The sequence below is a fragment of the Ochotona curzoniae genome, unplaced genomic scaffold, assembly GCF_017591425.1.
Source record: "Ochotona curzoniae isolate NIBS_2020 unplaced genomic scaffold, NIBS_Ocur_1.0 scaffold_4701, whole genome shotgun sequence".
Lineage (NCBI taxonomy): Eukaryota > Metazoa > Chordata > Mammalia > Lagomorpha > Ochotonidae > Ochotona > Ochotona curzoniae.
Window position 1 is genome coordinate 61175834 of NW_024467122.1, and position 21789 is coordinate 61197622.

General features: G+C 40.5%; 1 protein-coding gene across 1 annotated transcript in view; it reads right to left on the reverse strand.

The window, feature by feature from the left end:
• Positions 1–21789, reverse strand: part of NEDD4 (NEDD4 E3 ubiquitin protein ligase) — a 125799-nt gene that overhangs the window by 90444 nt on the left and 13566 nt on the right. Inside the window, exons 3-4 of the mRNA XM_040968753.1 lie at positions 16541–16619; positions 16405–16443 (exon numbers count right to left, since the gene is read on the reverse strand). Of these exons, the coding sequence (XP_040824687.1) occupies positions 16405–16443; positions 16541–16619 (118 nt within the window). The remainder of the gene's footprint in view (positions 1–16404; positions 16444–16540; positions 16620–21789) is intronic.

Consider the following 21789-nt stretch of genomic DNA (forward strand, 5'->3'; position numbering starts at 1 on the left):
GCTGTCAGCATCCTGTGACCAGGGAGAGAGCACACGGAACTCCCAGTGACGCTGGGTCGGACATGACTTCCTTCCATGGAGGCAGGAACCCAGCTTCCTCCAGGTTAACATTCTAGGCTACGATAGCTCCCTTATATTCACTCCCAGAAGCTTCCTGTTCTCCCTTTCATACTTTTGGGGACACTGGTAATTACTGTAAGTCACTTGTTCACAGTGGTCCACACTATACAGTAGGCTTCACTGACAGCAATGACTGTGGTCATCTCAACAGGCATTAGTGAAGTGCCTCAGAGTCATGTAAGGGCAAATATCACCACAAAGTTTGTGTGTACCTATAAGAGCACAAATGCATGAGTAAAACTACACAGGGAAATGTTTCCTAAGATGACACAAATAGTCGTGATTTCATGGAGATAAAATTATGGTTGATTTTCATTTTTTGTGCAAGATACTATATACAAGTTGCCTCCATGATGTACTATAAAAATAAACATACACTTACACATTATGGAAAGCTAATTGAATGAATATGCATGCAGAAATATATAAGCAGAGCACCATGGCAATACAGGGATGGCATGGAGATATCTTTCAGAGGTGCACATGCAATGCTTATGCGTGGAATGAGGAATGCAGAATACCTGCATTGCACGGAACAGGTTGGACATTCTTCCTCATGTAAACTTGTCTGGCCTCATCTGAGTACCCGTAAGTGTAGTTCTGCTATAATCTGCTACTAAGCTCTATCTCTGAAGTGGAGTTCCCCTGCTTGTTACTGTACCAATATCAGTTCTCCACAAACACTTTTCTTTAAACTTCCGGATTTCTCAAAGATATAAAGGTCCCCTTCAGCTTCTGACCACAACTTCCATTTGGCTGAATGGCCATCAGCCATGTTTTTAGTGTAATATATTATGTTTTGATGACATTTATTTGTGAACTTTAAGGGTTACATGTAATTCATGACTTAGATGACAAAAAGGAAAATAAGGAAACACACATAATTGCTTTATAAGAAAACATTAAATCATGATGTTTTTCAGCTCTTTTTTAGTGTTCTTGAATTAACACTGATCCACATAATTTATCTAGTTATCTGCAATAAATTTGCAAAGCTGACTGAAACACATGTGCAGCCTTATAATCTCAGAATAAATTAGTTCAAGATAGAATACCTGTAAGTAGTGTAAATAGGAAAGGCACTCTTTCAAGAGACAAGGAACGGAAAGACATTCTATGTCATGAATTGCAAGAACTTAGTGTTGCTAAAGTGCTCATACTTCCTAAGGGAAATACTCACCCCTGTCAAACTCCTGATGGCTTTTTAAAAAAACAGAAACATAAAAACCAGTGCCGAAACTCATATGTAAAATCACAGATCCCACAGAGAACTACCAAAGATCCTAAACCTTGAAAAAGGACCATGTGAGAGGCTTTTAACCTCCAGATTTCAAGTTATATTACAAAGCTACAATAATTAAAACATTATGGGGACCATTGAGGTGACAGAGTGCTAATCCTCTGCCTGTGGCACTGGCATCCTTATTTGAGTCTTGGACGCTCCACTTTTGATCCAGGATGACCCAAGGTCATAGGCCCCTGTACCCAAGTACAGGGATACTTGGAAGAAGCTCCTGGGGCCTGGCTTCAGATCAGCTCAGATTTGGCCAGTGAAGCTATTTAGGGAGTGAACAGCAAATAGAAGATTTCCTCTCTTTCTCTTGCTCTCTTTCTGTAACTCTGACTTTCAAGTAAAATACATAAATCTTTAAAAAATGTATGGTTCAGGCATAAGGACAGACTGCAAGGGACTGGAAGAAAGAACCTAGAAGTAAACAGCCAACCTACAATGAACTAATCTTCAACAAAGGTACCAGGCATATACAGCAGAGAAAAGTGAGACTCCTAACCAGGCGGAACACTGCATATCTACATGCAAACGAATACAATCAGATCTTTACCTTCAACCATATTCAAAAAACAAAACCAATATGTATTAAAGACATACTGTAAGTTCAGAAACTAAAACTTTTGAATGAAATCCTTCCTGGCTTTGGCAGTAACAATGATTTTTTTTTATACATGACACCCAATGCAAAGATGATGGAATTAAAAATACACAAAAAGAATATTAAACTAAGATGTTACTCTGCACAGCAAGGGAGATAAACAATAGAGTGAAAAAGGCAATCTATGGAATCTCAAAATACACAAAAAAAAAAACTCCAACAACTCAATAGTAAAAATCCCAAAAGCCCAATTTTGAAAACAGATTAAGGGGACCCAGCACGGTACTCAAGCAGCTGAAGTCCTCGCCTTGCACTTGCCGGGATCTTCAGCAACACACTAGTCATTCAGTAGCATGTTATTTAACTTCTTGGTGTTGTTAATTTCTTTTTTTCTTCCTGTTATTGATTTTGTTTTGTGGCTTTTCATTTAAGGGGATGTACAGTAACTGTGAAATGGAGACTAACATATCCAGATGTAAGGATATAATGCAGTATGCATCTCTACTTCCAGATTAAAGATGGACTCCCAATGAAATTGTTTACTATATGACAATAGGATGATGGACTCTCTGCCATTGTCCATGCCCACAATAATGGACATACGACTGTGGATGAAGAACTGACTTTAGTAATGACACAGGGGAACTCAGTAGGGGAGGGGATAGGGGAAATTCCATGGGCCTATGGAACTGTATAATAATAATAAAGAACCTTCAAAAATTAACTTCAAATATAAAGAACCTTCAAAACACTTGTTATAGGCCCGGCGCAGTGGCGCAGTGGCGCAGTCGCGCAGTGGTTAAGGTCCTCGCCTTGCACGCCCGGGATCCCATATGGGCGCCTGTCCCATCCCGGCAGCCCTGCTTCCCTTCCAGCTCCCTGCCTGTGGCCCAGGACGGCCCAAAGCTTTGGGACACTGAACCCGCATGGGAGACCCGGAAGAGACTCCTGGCTTCGGATCGGCATAGCATTGGCTGTTGCGCTCACTTGGGGAGTGAATCATCGGACGGAAGATCTTCCTCTCTGTCTCTCCTCTCTGTATATCCGCCTTTCCAATAAAAAAAAAAAAAAATAAATAAATCTTTTAAAAAAAAACCACTTGTTATAAAGCTTATCAACAATGAGAAGCACATAAAGCAGATGTTCAAGGAATTTAAGGAATATGTCCACACTGGAAATGAATCAAATGAAAGCTGGTATATTAGGAATGAAGAACACAGTGGAGCAAGTTAAAAGTACAGTGGAGAGTCTCCAAAATAGAATGAAACAAGCAGAAGAAAGAATATCAGAATTGGAAGATATTTCCTGTCACCAGGGGGAAACAAAACCTGGACACAGTTCTGGGTCAAGCTAAAAAAGCATTCAAGAATTGAAAGACACTATTAAAAGGCCAAATATAAGAGTTATGGGAGTCCCAGAAGGTGCAAAAAGAGAAACTGAGTTTATAAAGGCATTTAATGAAATAATAAAGGAAAATTTCCCTAAGCTGGAGAAAGAATTGGCAAACAATATCCAGGAGAGTCACAGAACTCCTAACAGGCTTGATCAAAAGTGATCTAAACCATGACACATGATAATCTAGCTCTCTTCAATTGAACATAAGGAAAAGATCCTTAAATGTGCATGTGAAAAAAAATCAACTGACACATAAAGGAATGTCAATTAAACTCATAGGACATCTCTCACAGGAAACTCTACAGGCAAGAAGAAAATGGAGTGACATATTCCAGATCCTAAAAGAAACAAATTGTCAGCCCAGGATAGCATACTCAGCAGCTTTCTTTTGTCTTTGAAAATGAAATAAAATTCTTCCACAGTAAAGAAAAGTTAAAAGAATTTGCCTCTTTCAAACCTGCCCTACAAAGGATACTTCAAGATGTTCTCTTGACAGAGAAGAGGAATAGCACCTACCAAAATCAAAGGCAAACGGGAAGAACATCCCAGTAAAATGACAGCAGAAGACTAAACCAATGAACAACCCATTGCTAAAATGACAGAACCAAATTACCACCTATTTGTATTATCCTGAATGTAATTGCCTTAAACTGATCAATCAAACATCACAGATTAGTAGACTGGATTAAAAACGTAAAACCCATCTATTTGTTGCCTATAGGAGACACATTTCACCAACAAAAATCAGCGGAAACCGTATCTCATGGGTTTTGATTTTTTTTGTTGTTAGTTTCATCTCTTCAAAACACTTTCTTCTGATTAAATTCTTCAATAACTCATAGATCATATCGTAGCATCACTTTCTTGAAGAAGGTTCTTATTTTTCTTTACATTTCTTTTTTTTTCTTTACATTCCTTAAATGGCCTTCTTATTTTTGTGGTGATACATTTAAATCAAAGGTACTACTGATTTTTAAGCATTCTTTTTACTTGAATCATAAAGGACATCTTTTTTATTGCTATCCACATGCCCTGGGATCTAGATAACAGGGTTAGAACCGATGTTCACCTGGCTGGTGTCCCTGCCTTCTACAGCAAGAAAGCAGGGTTTTAGATTCTTCAACAGTGCTTACCAGAGGCCACCATTTGTGCTAAATGATGAACAGACTGCTTTAACAAGTGCATTGTTACACAGTAATCAAAAGTAAGTTTAAAATGGGCCTCTTCCAAAATCCCAGATTCACAGAATCTTCATTCAATCAGAAGGCACCATTCCCTCAAGCCAGCATAAAAAAATCTGCTGCATTAACCTTACAAGAAGACCAACGTTGAAGTGATTCTGAATAAATACAAGCAGATATTTAGAAAAAAAAAATTAAAAGAGATTCAGTTTAATCAGACTTCAGAGCTGGTGCTGTGGCAGTGAGTTAAGCCACAGCCTGCAGAGCCAGCATGCTATATGAGTGCCAGATTGAGTCCTGGCTGCTTCTCTTCTAATCCAGCTCCTTTCCCATGTGCCTTGGAAAGCAGTGGAGTACAGAACAAGCGACTGATCCCCTGCACATACATGGAAGTGTGACTGCCATCTAGAGAGTGAACCAGCAGATGGAAGGGGTCTCTCTCTCTCTCTCTCTGAAACTGCCAAATTCAGCTGGCAGCTTCCTTCAAACAAATACAGCACTTAACTCTTTTTAAAGCAGAAAGACTTCAAATGTCTGGTAATATGGAAGCACACAGGAGAATCAAGGGAAGATAAGGGCTGTTTGATCAAGGCAAGTTTACACACGTTCATCTTGCTGCTCAGTATCAGTCTCCAAAAAGCACCGCAGCTCTGTTCCCTGGCAAAGTAGGTGCCTTCTTCAGAAGACAGCACACACCTTCCTTGGAAGCTGTTCAAACCTGTTCTGCAGCTGCAGTTTCAACTGCCTTTTTAGCAGCTCAAAATCATTCTTCTGGTAGAGTAGCTATTTTGCGTGGCACACTCTGATCCCATTCAGAGAAAATTCAGAGATCAGGGGAACAATGGACTCTAAACAAACAGACAAGCACTTTAGAAACATTGCACAGGTTTGCTGAATGTTGCAAATGCACTCTGGAAATGTACTGCCAGGATCAGCATTGACTTCAAGGTTGCTTTTGTCAGAGTAAGCACTCACAACAGTGTGAAGATTTTTAACCACAATTTTAAATTTTTTATTTTATTTTTAACTCTAACAGATATCCTTGTTTCAGTTTCTACTCAAACATTTTGGCAGAATGTGACTTTTAAAGTTCTTCATTTTCACTAAACCATTAAAATCATTGGGACAAAGTTGTTCATCAAATTACCTTAGTATTATTTAAATGTCTGTGTGCTCTTTCCTCCTCTCATTTCTGACACTGATTATTTGGGTTCTCTTTAAAATTTTTTCCTCTTTATTAATTTTTACCTACATAAAGAGATCACTTCCATCTGCTGCTTTAATTCCCAAATTCCGCAACAGCAGGCTCAGACTAGACCCAGGAATCTAGAACTTAATCCAGATCATCCCTGGGAAAACACGGGTACTGGAGTTATCATCTTTGCTCCTCAGCTACAAATTAGCAAGAAGCTGGATCAGAAGCGGAGTCAGGACTCGAACCAAGGATCCTACAATAGGAGGTAGGAATCTTATGTAGCATCTTTACCACTGCACCAAATGCCAGTCCCCCTCTTTCACTCTTATATAGGCTAGCTTTAGTTTGTCAACTGTATTAACTTCTTAAAAAAAGGTTTCCTTTCTACTTTCTATTCATTTTTCATTTGACTGAGTTCCTTTCTTATTGCCCTTCTTTGACTCTTTAAGACCAACTTTAGACGGCTGATTTTTAAAAAAAAAAAAACACATCTTTGTTCATACACAGGTATTTAAAGGTATACTTTTCTTACTTTCTTAAGGAATGAATTGGCTTTATTTCATGTTTTGCTTTATTCCATGTTTTGCTACATTGTATTTTATTCTATCAAAAATGTTTTCTAATTTCCTTCATGGATTTATATTTTTGATCCATGGAGTATTTTAAATCCTACCACTTAATTTCTAAATATTTGTGGACTCTCTATATGTATATTTATGTTACTGAATTCAAATTTAAATTTGTTGTAGCTAAAAAACATATGTGTTTTCAAGCCTTTGTGGCCTAATATGTCAGTGTCCCATGGCTATGCACATATGGAACAATTATATGTTCTTCAAGTATTAGCCAGAGCAATATATGCATGACTGATAGTGTTGTTAAAATCACTGATATATTTCTTGATTTTTTTTTGCCAATTTTTGAAAAAAAGTGATAAAATCAATTATTGAGCATGTTTATTTCTTTAGTCAACTGTTGTTCCATAGCTTCAAACTTTTTTTAAAAGATTTTTTTATTGGAAAATCAGATATACAGAGAGGAGGAGAGATCAAGATCTTCTGACTGTTGATTCACTCCCTAAGTGACCATAATGGCTGGAGCTGAGCTGACCCGAAGCCAGGAGCTTCTTCCAGGTCTCCCACGTAAGTGCAGGTTCTCAAGGCTTTGGGCCATCCTCGACTGGTTTCCCAGACCACAAGTATGGAGCTGGATGGGAAGCGGGACACCAGAACATGAAATGGCGTCCATATGGGATCCCGGTGCATGCCAGGTGAGAAATTTGGCCACTAGGCTACTGGGCTAGGCCTCAAATGCCTATTACTAAGGGCACACATACTGCAGCTGTATATCTTCTTGATGCCTGAGACTTTTTCTGATCATGAAATGTCTATCTCTAACTACCCTAAAGTCTACACTAGCTATTGTTAATGCAGCTATGAACAGCTTTCTTCAAGTGTTTGTGCTATGCATCTTTTTCTATCCTTTTCATTTTAACCCCTCTGGGTCTTCAAACCATGCCTCCCATAAACATATATACCAACTGAATCATGATTGTTATAATTAATGATACACTTGGTTTTGGGACAACCATTTTCTGTTTCTTTCCTATTGGCCTGTATTCCTCATTTCTACCCTTTGTACTTTTCTGTGTATTTCTTGGCACTCCATTTTATTTCCTTAATTTCATTTTTGTATACACTTTGCTGGCTTGTTAGCAGCTGCTCTAAAGATGAGCATACTCATCCCCCTGGACTTCTTCTGTTCTCTTCCAAGAGGATCTGTTGCCTGAAGTCCACTGACCGATAGCTTCCAACTGAGCATGGACCTCTGCATCTGCCTGCGAGGTTTGCCTTGCTGGTTTCTAGCCAATCACTGAGCATGGCAGAGTGGGGGTGGGGGGTTCTAGAGTTCACCCAATAAAGCTCCAACCCTGGGCTTCTCTAATGGACAACCTTTGGTTGGAGAATGCACAGCGATTGAAGGAGACTTCTCAGAAACGGGTTTCACTGGAAGGCTCCACCTGCCCTGTCCTCTCACCACTCTCCTCACATGCGTATTAGACCTGAACGATGACCAGAAGTATCTCTTCATCTGGCCTCCTCCTCTTCCACCTTTACAAGTGCTTCCCTAGTCAGATTTCTTGTATAGCTAATCCCACTTCATTTTCTAATAGCCCAGAAACAACACAGGTGGGATGGGCTGAGGGTTTGGGGACCAAGTCCAGAACATTCTAGCTGGTAAAAGTCATCCTTCCTGAGTAGCAAGTAGGATACAGCAAGTTCCTGGCATAAGGTGGTGGCCCAATCTCCACTTAAGTGTACTCTGGGGAGATGTATTGGTAGATGGGAACACCTGTGGCTGGATAATGTTCAAGGCACTTGAAACTTCTGGACAGAATAATGCCTATAGAAGACACAGGGGTTGGCTAGTGATTACCACACTATACCTATGTCTTTAAGGGAGGTCATGGGAGAAGGAAAACTCATAAACAGACAGAAGTTAAATATGAGACAGAAGGCTTCTTTGGTGGATGGTATGGAATTTGAGTTGTGCTACCTAGAATAGAAGAGGACAAACTGGGGACCAGATTTGGCTAAAGCAAATGGTGGAGGCACCGAGCTCCAGGAACACGTCAATGTCCAGTCACAGCAGGTACACTGTGATAAGGCAGTGGAGCCCTAGTTGGGAAACCCTGGGACCCTGACAGGCAGGACAGGATGATCTGGGGGCTGACTGCTGACTGTTTTAGCTCTGCAGGCCCTAGCCTGTCACCTGACCTTATGTAATGAGAATTACTTATGTCCCCCAGGCAGTAGGACAAGTCCAAGAATTCTCACCTCAGGAAAAAGGCTTTACTCCTCAAGACTGGCCCAGCTGCTCTCATGGCTTCCCAGATAAGAATTAGCGATAAATTCTAGTGTAACCTGGTAGAGTCTGATAAGGATAAAAGTAATTGCATTTTGAAGAAGCCTCAAGAATTAGTCAGTATATTCTAGCAGGAGCCAGAAGAACTCCCTGGAACTAGGATTCCTGATCAAAGAGGAATACATGTTAAGACAACATGAGCAAGAATTCTTTGACTTGGAGTCAAGGAAAAAGTCACAACCCTTTGTCAAAGACTATATGATAAGAGGTAAACTCACTGTTATGGTGGTTTGCACAGGCTGAAGAAAAAAAAATCATGGTCCAACCAAGTGAATTCCAAAGCTGCCCTAGCAGATGGATAGGCCAAAGAAAACAGGAACACTGGAAACAATGTATTATTTGAGGCCAGAAGATCTACCAAGGTACTGGTAATGCATGGAAGGAGCTGGAGAACACACCATTAACCATAGGAATATATTGCTCAGAGTCAATGACAGCACCAATTCTTGAAGTGTCTCCCTTTCGCAACCCTGGACTGATGAGTAGGGACAGCTGGTCACAGAGCCGGGCTTGTTAATAAGCATGACCGGGGATGACTCTCCCTCACACTCTCAGTATAGTTCTGAGATGTCATTTAAATGCCAGAAACAAGAGGGCCAACAATTGTGATAATGACTAGCCAGTTTGCAGGGGCAGTGAAGTGGACTTGACCTGCAGAGAAAAGAACATGGCCCCCTCAGGGCCAAAACAGGTAGGTGACAGGCACTAACACCTAGCCTTAAGAAGGCAGGAATGGAGAAGTAGGGGACTAAGGATGTCTAAAAAACCATGATCACTTGTTCCACTCCCTAACATTCGGAGGTTCTGAGATCCAAAGGCCATTGAATGAAGAATTCTGAATAATGACAGAAAGAATATATTGCTAGGATCCTGCCTTTACTTCTCCAAATGGACCTACGGTTCTTGGGTGACTATACAGAGGAGAAAATGATGCTCAGACTCACTTAGGAATGTTGGAAACCAGATCTATAGCCATGCGTTGAGATCCAAAGCATCAAGATGACCCTGCTATGGATACTCAGGATGCATTGAGATCCAAAGCATCAAGATGGCCCTGCTATGGATACTCAGATAACAAATGGAGTCTTGGCTAAATCCCAGTTTATGATGAGCCCATTGGCTGTATGAGTCCACCCAGTGGTCATTTCTCAAGTGTGAAACTGGAATGACATGTCCAGTAATTAGACCTCCTCAACTACTACTATACTACACTATACTATACTGTACTGTACTATGCTATAATATACTATACTAGTATACATATTATACAAGTATAGGCTCACAGTAAGTCATCTGGATGAAAAAGCCAATGGAAATACCTCGAAAGTATACTCTCCCTGGTCAAGGCATGAAATCAAAACCAGCGTTGATTAGCTATAGTATTAGAAGCCCAAAGCAACAAATGGGAAACAGATCATCTCTAATCAATACTGTTGGTTCGATATCATCAGAATTAAGAACTTCTCTGCTTCGCACAGCCTCAACAAAAGTTACAAGACAATGCAGAGAATTGGAGAAAAAAATGTGTAAACCATGTGTTTGACAAAGGCCTGGTGTATAGAATTTAGTAATTAAATGACATGCAATTGTGAAACACACATAGGACATAAGTATTCATTTTTTTAAAAAAATATACAAATACAAATGGCCAATAAGCATCACAAAAAGATGCTCAAAGTTGTTAGCTGTCAGAGAAATGTAAATCACAACTTCAATGAGATACCACTTCAGAAAAGTGATAATAAAAACAGAAAATAACAGGTACTAGAGAATAATGTAGCGATCACAACTCTTACATACTACTGGGGGAATCCCTGGATCCCATATGATCCAGCAATTGCACTCTGAGATGTACACTCAGGAAAGTGAAAAAATACATATCCACAAAAAAACTTGTCCACAAATGTTCATAGCACCATTATTTATAATAAGTAACAGAAAAGACCCAGATGTCCACCAATTGACAAATGGAAAAATAAAATGTGACAACCCCAGCCACTGGAATGATTTTTACAATTTTAACAAAGAAGTACTGGGGTTGGTATTGCAGCATAGTGGTAATGCTACCACCTGTAAGGTGGGCATATCATACGGATTCCAATCCATGTCCTGGCTGTTCCACTTCCAATCCAGTTCCTTGTTAATGGCTTGGGAACAGCAGCAGAATCTGGTCCAGCTGTTTGTGCTCATCCCACCCTCGTGGGAGATGCAGATGGAATTCCTGACTCCTGGCTTTAGCCAACCCAGTGTTGCTCATTTCAACTATCTGGGAAGTATATTCGTGGATAGAAATCTGTCTCACTTTTTTCCAAAATAAACTAATTCTGTTTTTTAAAAACGGAGGTATTAGCACAGTGGTACAACACCACTGACCCTTGAAAAGATTACGCTAGGTCAAAGAAGCCAGATACAAAGGAACACATGGTGTACGATACCATTTCCATGAACTATTCAGAACGGGCAATCTACAGAGATAGAAGGTAGATGTTCTGAGGAGGGTGACAGGCATTTGAGAAAACTGGGGAGTCACAGCTACTGAGTATGGGATTTCTTTGTGGAGCGATAAAAATGTTCTAAAAGTATCTAGCTTGATTATTGTACAACTCTTGGGGACCCATTAAAAACTACTGAGTTATACCCTGTAAGTGGGTATATTATCTTTCAACAGAGCTATTTATAATATAAAAAATATTGTGAGAATGCCACAGATTAGTACCACTCCTAAAGACAAGGATACAAAGTAGTTCCCATGATATGCCCATCTGCTGTCTAACCTGGTCCCTATACAAAGCTGATAGGCCTTAGAGTAAAACTAACAGAAGCAAAGGCAGCTAAATCACAGTGGTAATTTTCTACTGGTTCCTAGATACAAGACATCCAGAACAACTGGGACCCTTCCTGTGTCCCTGGAAAGAGCGTGTCCCATGTGGGAACTTGAATTTCACCCTCAGAGCCTGGAGCTACCAGGGTAGGGAACACAAAGTCTGCCCGCACATCTTTGGCAGATGGTAGGCGGAGATCCTCCCACTTCTACACCTTTATTCCAGGATCCATGAGTACTTCTGGTTGATCAGACAGGCTCATGAGGCTCTGATGCGATGAATAAATTTTATTCCAAACAATGGCATATATCCCTGTAGAATACTGCCTCAATCGGGAACCTACAAGGTGCCTTTAGTAGGTCATGCCAGGGCTCTACGAGGCTTTCTGGGTTCTAGGCTCTCTAGGCTCCCCAGGCTCACTCATGGACCCACCCTCTATGAACAGGGTTCCCTAGAAGGACAGATTGCCATGTGGATTCCCACTCACATGGGCCATATATTCTGTAAAGCCCCCCAAAATCAGGCTGGGTGAGGCTCCTTGGACAAGGAAAGCAAACACAGATCCAGAACAAACATCTATCCACGTTATGACAAGCTGCTGGCCCTCTTGGAATGGGTATTACAAGAATCCAAACACTATGCAGAAATGCAATTATTTAGTTCTTCCATTGTAATAAATTCAATAGTGAAATATCTGGTCTGATGGTTTCTTTCTTGGAAGCTGTTTACTTTCAAATTTGTTTAAGTAAATAAAAGAAAGAAAAGAAAGAAAAAACAGGGCTTTTCAAGTAGTCTATTTTTCTCTAAGTCAGCTTTGGTAAAAGGATACTTTACAAGTTCGTGGAAAAATTGAATTAAAAGATAAGGGTGTGTGGTTCTGTCTTTTTTTTTTACTTAACATTGGACATCCATGAATGATTTTTTTCAGCATATACTGTTTCTTTGAATTTCTTTAACAGTCTTCATATGTATCTTTAAAGCAAATCTTTCATCCAAATTATTCAATATATGGGCATAGTTTTTCTGAGTATGCCTAATTAGCCATTTAATGTCTGTAATTTTTCCAAAAATGCTACTTTCTAATCTCCTAAGGTAGAGCTTACCAATTCCAGACCTTTTTTCTCTCCTAGCACAAGCATTTAATGCTGTTTTTCTAAGAACTGTGTTAGCTGCAATCTATACATTTTGGTACTATATTTCATTCTGTTAAAACATTTTAAAATTTCCCTGATGAATTCGTACTTGATCCATGGGTTAAATGCAAGTGCGGTTTAATATCTAAATATCTGGGAATCTTCCAGATGACATCCTGCTATTGGTTCTTACTTTAGTAAGATCATAGTCAGATTCTAACTTGGTTTCTGTTCTTTCAAAATCATTAAAGTTTGAGTTTTGGCCCAAATTACTCAGCAAACATCCTACCCAAAAAAACACTGTGAATTCTACTGTTGTTAAATAGAGAATCATACATACCAATTAGGTGAACCTGATTTACTGATGTTTATACCTTCTTTTTCGGCCAATTACAAAGAAAAGAGTACCAAATTCAACTATAATCATGTTTTTGACTATTTCCTCTTTCAGCATCCTCATGTACTGCTTTATGAATCTTGAAGCTTTGCTGTTAAAGGCGCACACAGAATTGTTATGATTTTTCAGAAACTGACCTTTTGTCACCACGCTATGTCCTTCACTATCCATGGTTGTTTTCCTTATTCTGAAGCCTACTTTATCTGACACTGATATAGCCACGTCAGTGTCTTTTGATTAGTTTTTAAACAATACGTGTTTTGTTTTGTTTTAGCTTTTACCTATCTAGTTCAGCATGTAAGTTTCAACATATGTTCCTTTTTTCCAATTTTTTGAAGAATAAATGTCAAAACTTGCACATATTCATGGTATACATGTGATGATTTGCTACACATATGCTTTGTGAAATGACTACCACTCAAATCAAACAACATATCTATCATTACATATAGTTTCCATGTTCTGCGAGTAGGTTTGCATGTGTGAATGCAGAAATTTAAAATGTACTCTCCATAAATCTCAAGAAAACAAAGTGGTATTATTAACTTTTAGTAGTACAGTATAAAGTTATCGTGCCATACATGGGACCCACGGGACTTCTTTATCTTGCAAGTGAAGATTTGCAAGGACGAATGTCACTGTTTGGGGTGAAGTTTATTCATTAAAACAAGTTTCCTAATGAGTCTGTCCTCCCAAGAGGAAGTATTCAAAAATCCTGGAACTAAGGAGTGGGAATGGCCCCACCTACCACCTGCTGAGCCTGTGATTACCATCTTCCCCATCCCCATCAACCCAGCAGAAGAGCTGTTTACAATATCCCAGCAGTATAGTTCCTTATGATATCAGGTTGAGCACAGTAATACAGTATTACTGCAACGTGACTAAATGGGACTTGCCAATGTCCTGATTCTTTTCTCATTAGCTCTTAAAAAAAAAAAAAAGCAATAGTCAAGTATCTCTTTTCAATGGTCAATAAAAGGCCATCCATGTTAATGGAGACCTGCAACATGCCTTCCCATTAAAGCTGGGAATGAGACAATACTGCATCTACATGACCTGATCTGAGCAAGGCAATGATGTTGGGAAAGAAAAGGGAGTTAGAGGTACAAAATGCAGAGTACTGAAACACAGCCTTTGGAGCAAATGCAGTAAAATAAACAAGATGAAAGTGTAAAAAAATAAAAACTTTACCACTTGGGACTTCTGAAAACTCTCCTAAGCAACGCTGTGCCAAAGAAGCAAACAAAACCAGACATTATCAAATCTGGAATTTATTTTGCTGCAAGAGAAAAATACTCATTTTTCTCCACATGGCTGTTCAATTGACTCAATACCACTTCTTCATAAATCTAAGATTTCCAAACTGGCTTACAAGGCTCTGTGTTTGCAGATCAGAGTGGGGTGGGGGAAATCTCTCTAAACCACCACAACAACAAAACAAGAGGCCTGGGAGGGTTTGTTGTTTCGCTCTTCAGCAACGGTTACCATGACCTTTGCTTCTGAAAATTCTTCCCTTTTCATTCACTTTATTAAAACTGAAGAAGCCAAACCAAACAAATAACCCTCCAATGGAGACTACAGATGTGTGGCTTCTGTTTTTCTGACTGAAAGCAAGTGTGGAACTACAGGAGCTCCAGAAAGGCAGGTGAGACAAGAATAGTCAGCAACATCAAAGGCTTTTAAGAGCAGGAGAGAAATAACAACATGGAAGTTTGGGTAGTTTCACTTGAGTGGCAGGGGGTGAGTTAGATCACAGTGAGTTAATGAGCATACTGAAGAGGCAGACATGACAAGGGCAGGCAACTCTCTGAAGAATGTTGGTTATTCGGGTGAAGAGAGAAATGAGTTAATAGATACAGGGGGACTATGCGGCCAAGAATATTTTAAGGAGGAAACAGAAGAGATTAATCCAGTGGAGAGGCAGGGGGAATCACCGATCCATACAAGGGTAAGGGTATTTCAAAAAGTTCATGGAAAAATCATCAACTGATATGCCAGAACCACATGCAATTGTGTTTTTGTTTGAAAGTCAGAGGAAGAGGGAGGGAGAGGAAAAGGGAGAAGGGGAGGGAGGAAGAGAGGGACGAACAGAAAGTGAGCTGCCATCTGCCATTTCACTGAGAGCCTGGACCAGGAGCTAAAAACTCAACCCATGTCTCCCAAGTACATGGAAGGGACTCAACCATTTTGACCATCACCTTCTGCTTCCCAGGGTTCATATCAACAGGAGCCAGGAATGGAACTGCTGGGATGTGGGATGTCAACATCTTAATTGACACATGAACCAGTAGTACAAATGTGGGCCCATATGTGTGCAGTTCTTACGTTTCAGTTTAAAGTGATATACATTTTAAAAATATTCATGGAAAATGAAAGTGCAAAAAAAAACCCTCTGAAACCTATGTACAAAGGAATTTCCAAACAGTTCACACAAAAAGTATATTATCACTAGGCATGATTTCAAAGTTTTGAATAAACACACACAAAAAAACATTTTTAAGAGGCCAGAGTTTTGGCACTATGGATTAAAACTCTGCTTGTGAAGCTGTTATCCCTTCCCAGGGCACTGGTTTGAGCTCTGGCTGCTCTGGTTCAGATCTAGCTCCCTGTTCATGTGCCTGGGAAGGCAAAACACGGCCCTAGTGACTGGCCCATCACTACCATGGGAGATTCGAATGAAGTTACTGGCTCCTGGCTTTCACTGAGGCAGGCCCTAGCCATGGTGACCATGTAGGAAGTGAATTAGTGGATGCAAATGTGCTCACTCTCTTGAATAAAAATTAATCAATATATATATATATATTTTTTTAAATGTGTTACTTCCTTTCCCCATGAATTTTTGCAGCATCCTTGTCTCTCAATCACTGCTAATTGGGCCTGGTTCTGGTCCCAGTGAGAATGATGGTAAACAGGTACAATGTTGTCTTGAGAGCCCTCCCAGGGATCCTGAAGCGAGTGCTGAGTGGGGCTGGCAGATGTGCTGAGAAGAAAGAGTGAGGGAAGTGGAAGAACAGGTTGACCTGTGGGCCTGCCTGGGCTCTGGCTGCACAACAATGAATCATTCATTCATAAGGGGACACACCAAAGTCTGTTCAAGCAGAGAAACTATTTTATAGTCTCTGGGTCAGATTTGTGCATCAGAATGAAAGAATTCCAGTTTCACAGGAGTCTTTTCCTTCTCTGCCACTTGAATGTTTCACGGGCCATCTCACTGTAAGGATACTCAACATAACTTCTTCGAAATTGGCAAAACTGTACGACAGGTTTCACAATATAACCACTGAGAATTTCTATTTTCAACCTACAGAGAAAAATTACTTGTTTTCATTAAAAAAATGCATACTTACTCGGAATAATATTTCTTCATTCCACTTTGGATTCAAACTCTGAAAGACAATAAGCACAGTATAATTAATACTATAAGTTTGTCACAAAGATAAAGCAAGCAATACTGTACTTTCTTTGAATTATGTTGAATCTGACCTTTTTAATGGTTTTTGTTTGGACGCTTGTAAGAATTCCGTTCATTGGGTCGTACAACGTCACTCTCACATAAGGGTCACTATGAAAATTAAAAAAAGAAGATGCCTTCATTATTTCTTAGCCCAAGCCCCAATCTGTAAAATTCCCAGTTGTCCTTTATTAACAATTGCTATAATTATCTCTGGTACTTAAATGTTGGGGTTAAGTACATTGACAGGGTAGTACATTTTTCATCTTGTTAAAACATCATGTTAGTAAAATATTTCACGATAAATTTGAAAGAAAACATTTTAATCACAGTTCTACTGATTTCCTCTCTCTTTGTACTTATAAAAATCTCCTTGGGGGACCTGCATGGAAGCCTAGTGGCTGAAGTCCTTGCCTTGCATACACACCCAGGATCCCTTATGGGTACTGGTTTCTGTTCCAACTGCTTCAATTCCTATACAGCTCCCTGCTTGTGGCCTGGGAAAGCAGTAGACAATGGCCCAAAGCCTTAGGACCCTGCAGCTGCATGGGAGACCCAGAAGAAGCTCCTGGCTCCTGGCTTCTAGTGTCAGCTGGCTTAGCTCCAGCGTGAACAACTGGACAGAACATCTTTATCTCTACTTCTCTCTGCAAATCTGACTTTCAAAGAAAAATAAATAAATCTTAAAAAAAAAAAAACTCCTTTATTCTTATTACATTCTTTCTTCCTGTTAGTTCAGATAGCTACTTTCTTGACTCCAAGAATGGTTTTCCAACCCTTAGGTACTTCCAAATTTATCTCACAGGTACAAATTTGTCTCTTTACTTCTTTTTATTTCATAAATATTTCTTTATTTGAAAGTCAAAGTGGTAGTGAACAAGAGGATCTATTTCTCATCCTCTGACTCACTTCTTAAATGGCAAGCACAGCCAGTGCGGAGTCAGGCCAAAACCAGGATCTTGGAATGCTATCTGCTTAGCAGGTGCATTAAGAGGGAGCTAGTCATACTGGATGTGATACAGGCATTACAGCTGGTGGCTTATCCCACTCTACTACAATACCATTCTCACAAACTCCTCTTTAAAAAGATAAACTGTTTGCAATTAAAAACAGTGGTGTCACATAGCCCCTTCCAACATAAAGATGTAGAGAAAACGATTCTTGTGTTACAAAGGTTTGCAAAGTGTTAAGACCTGGAACATGTTATCTGTCCACAGCCAGATTTCCTCCATGGCCCCGTGTACTCCAGTGAACTCACTATTCCCTTTCCTTCTCCTCACCTCTTACTTTAATTAACAAAAATCAAAGCCGGACCCGGCACAATGGCGTAGTGGATAAAAGTCCTTGCCTTGAACGCACCAGGATCCCATACGGTCGCCGGTTCTAATCCTGGCAGACCCACTTCCCATACAGCTCCCTGCTTGTGGCCTGGGAAAGCAGTGGAGAACGGGTCAAAACCTTGGGACCCTGCACCCGTGTGGGAGACCTGGAGAAAGTTCCTGGATCTTGGCTTTGGATCAGCTCAGCACCGACCATTGTGGTCACTTGGGGAGTGAAGCATTGGATGGAAAATCTTCCTCTCTGTCTCTCCTCCTCTTGTATATCTGACTTTGTAATAAAAATCAGTAAATCTTTTAAAAAATCGAAGCCATCACAATACACAGGTATGTATCAGGACCCATCCCATCCCTCCCCCACCTCAGTGATTCAGGCACCCTCCTCAGCTGTGAGATGAATCCCACTGGTCCAGGTTCCTCCTGCCTCCTCTGGAACCCTGCCCCATCCGTTTATGTAGCTCTTTTCTTCACCCCCAGGCTTCCCTTCAAACCACATTTTCCTAGGCAAGTGTTTAAAATCTCTTTTCCCAGGGCTGATGCAATGGTGTAGCAAGGCTGATTCTCTGCCTGCAGCACTGGCATCTCTATGGGTACTGGTTCTAGTCCTAATTACTCTACTTCAGATCCACCTCCCTGCCTATGGCCTGGGAAACCATCACAGGATGGCCCAAGATCTTTGACCTCTGCACTGATATGGGTGACCAGGAAGAATCTCCTGGCTCCTGCCTTCAGATTGGCTCAGCTACAGTCATTGTGACTATTTCAGGAGTCAACCAGCAGAAGAAGATCTCTTCTAATTCTCTCTGTGAAATCTTTCAAATAAAAATAAACCTTTTTAAAAATGGCTTTTCCCCTTGACCTTCCCTGCCTATTGTAGCATAGAATAGAATGTCCCCTTGGGGTGTACATGATAGCTCAACTGGCTAATCCTCTACCTTCAAGCACTAAGATCCCATACGGGCACCAGTTCATTCCCTGGCTGTTCTATTTTCTATCCAGTTTCCAGTGACTTGGGAAAGTAGCAGAGGACAGCCCAAAGCCTTGGGACCCTGTTCTCCTGTTGGGAACCTGGAAGAAGCTTCTGGCTTCAGATCAGCTCAATTCTGGCTGATGTAATCACTTGGGGAGTAAATCAGCAGATAGGAGCTCTTTCTTGCTGTCTCTCCTTCCTGTAGATGTGCCTCTCCAATAAAAATAGATAAATCTTTTTTAAAAAATTATTTCTTTCTCTTTTCAAACTTCAAGACAATTACCTGTAATAAAGAATATTAATAACAACTCATATTGAGCTGGTGTTTCCTGTGGATCAGTTTACAGATGACTCTGGGAAGCCTCTTCAGCAGCTGTGAGCAGGTGCAATCCTGTTTTGTACAGATCACACCATAGTACAGCCAGCAGGAGAACTCCAGCACCTGGCTCCTAGTCATTGTCCTCTAAACTCCATAGCATGTAGTCCCCTGTGCTCTCTGGACTCTATAATCTGGTTTTTGTCCCTTACTAAAAGATCCTTGCTCTGAAAAGGCCCCTGAAAGCTGCCAATCTCGCCAAAACCATCAAACCTCTCCAGGTACTCATTTCTCCAGTCCTGTTTACATTTGGCACTACTGGTTAAGGCCATCCTGTCCCACCTAAGAGGACGTGGGTTTGATGTTCATCTCTGGATCCCGTGTCTACCTCCCTGCTAGTGCAGAACCTGGAAGGCAGTAATGATGGCTCAAGTGTTTGCACTCCCACCACTCACATAGAAAACCACATCTGAATATTTCTGGCTCCCAGCTTTGGCCTATGGGCCCATCCTCAACCACTATGGACATCTGGGAAATGAATCAGTGGATAGGAGTTTCCTGTGTAGCCTGTTTCTATTCTTTGAATTTTATGCCTGTGAGTAGCTCCCATTCCATTCCTTCCCACACAACCCTGGGAATCACCATCCAACACTCTGATTCCACAAGGCTGACTTTCTGATAGCTCAGTAAGCTGAATCAGGCAAGACTTGTCTTTCTGTGCCTTGCTTATTTCAGTCAGCACAATGTCCCTAACGGCAGCCCATGGTCACTGCTGGCAGAATGGCCACTCAAGGCAGAGCAGCGTTTCCCTGCATGTGCAGAGCACATTTGCTTTGTCCTCGTAGACCAACAGTTAGGAGATCCCCACGTACATGAGCAAGCTTGAAAACATTTCCTTCTAGTGTGTGACCTTCCTTTTCCCAAACTGTGCCTTTCAAAGAACTGAAATGTTAAATTCTGACAAAGTCCTATTTAGCATTTTTTAATGGTTCATGCTTTCAGAAGCAGTATTGGAAAAATCATTGGGTAATGCAGTAAGTGGCAATCTTTTTCCTATGGGATCTTCTAAAAACTTTATGGTTTTGGGTTTTTAATAATTGTATGATATGTAGTACAGTTTCATTTTGTTCTACAGAAAGCCTTAATTGGTTGCAATACCATATGCTGAAAACACTAGTCTTTCCTCTTGATTTACTGTAACATTTTCACTAAAATGTTGACCATGTGCTAGTATATATGTGTATGATTCTGTTCTATTCCAGTGAAGTGCATATCTGTTTTTATGACAAAGCCCTACTACAATAGTGAAGCAGTTTTTTTTAATTGGGTGGTTTATTTTAAAGAAACACATTTACTTAATTGTTTAAACACAGAGTGACAGACATAGAGAAGGAGAGACAGAAACAGACAGCAAGGCTGATCTCCCATACACTAACGGACACCTCAAAGACACACAACAATCAGGGTTGGGCCAGGCCAACGCCAGGAACTCTAACCATGTCTCCCATGTTGCTGGCAAGGAACCAAGGATGTAGGGCATCATCTTCTGCCTTCCCAGGTGCATTAGCAGGAAGCTGAATCAGAACTACATTAGCTGGGACTCCTTTATGGAATAAGGACATCCAAAGCAGAGGTTTAGCCTAAGTGCCATGTTGCCTGCCACTACTTATCAAGTTTTGAAATTAGGCAGGAGTAAGTTCTTCTCCTGTTTTCGAAACTACTGTGGCTGTTCCATGTGCCTTCACTTTGATTCATACATACACTGGAATCAATGTCTATCAATTTCTCCAAAAAAGCATCCTAGAATCTTGACTGACATTGTTCCAAATGTAACCAACTTAGAGGGGAATGTCATACCTACTGAGCCTTACAATTTATAAGCAAATATTTGTTCATTAGTTCAGAATTTCTTCAATTTCCCATGGCAATATCTTATTTTTCAGGATCTAGCTCCTAAAAATTTTATTTTTTCCTTTATTGCTAAGGATTTAACTTTTTAGGTTATAAATATAACATTTTTTAAAGAAATAGAATATTTTAAATTTTTTCTTCTTTAAGGCAAAGTGAGAGAGGGAGGGAGGGAAGGGAAGAAGGAAGGAGGGAGAGGAAGGGAGGGAGAGAGAGGGACAGGGAGGGAGAGAGAAGGAGGGAGGGAGGGAGTGGGGAGAGAGAGAGGGAGAGAGAAAACGAATCTTCTCTGTCTGCTGATTCACTCCTTAAATGTCTACAATAGCCAGGCCAGGGCAAAGTCAAGAGCCAGGAATTCCATCCAGGTTTCCTACGTTAGTGGCAGGAATTCAAGCACTTCAGAAGCAGTAGTAGGAATCAATCCAGCTGCTCTGAGACAGGATAGGGCACTCCATGAGGCCGTTGAACGTGCTACACCACATCTGTCTTATAATCAGAAGATTCTAATACTCCTGTTCCAACCAGCACTGACTGCTATCGGCAGCTCTGCTAACATTCAATCCTAGGAGCTTTCTTGGAGTTTTCTACATACACGATCTTGCTATCTCTGAAGATAGATAATTTTACTTCTTCCTTTTTGATATGGGTAAGACCTTCAACACAGTGTACAATGAAGTGAAAACCACTTTCCCTTCTCCCCAGGATGCAACTGAAAATACTCAGAGGGTCACTGTTAAGTGTGTCACTCTC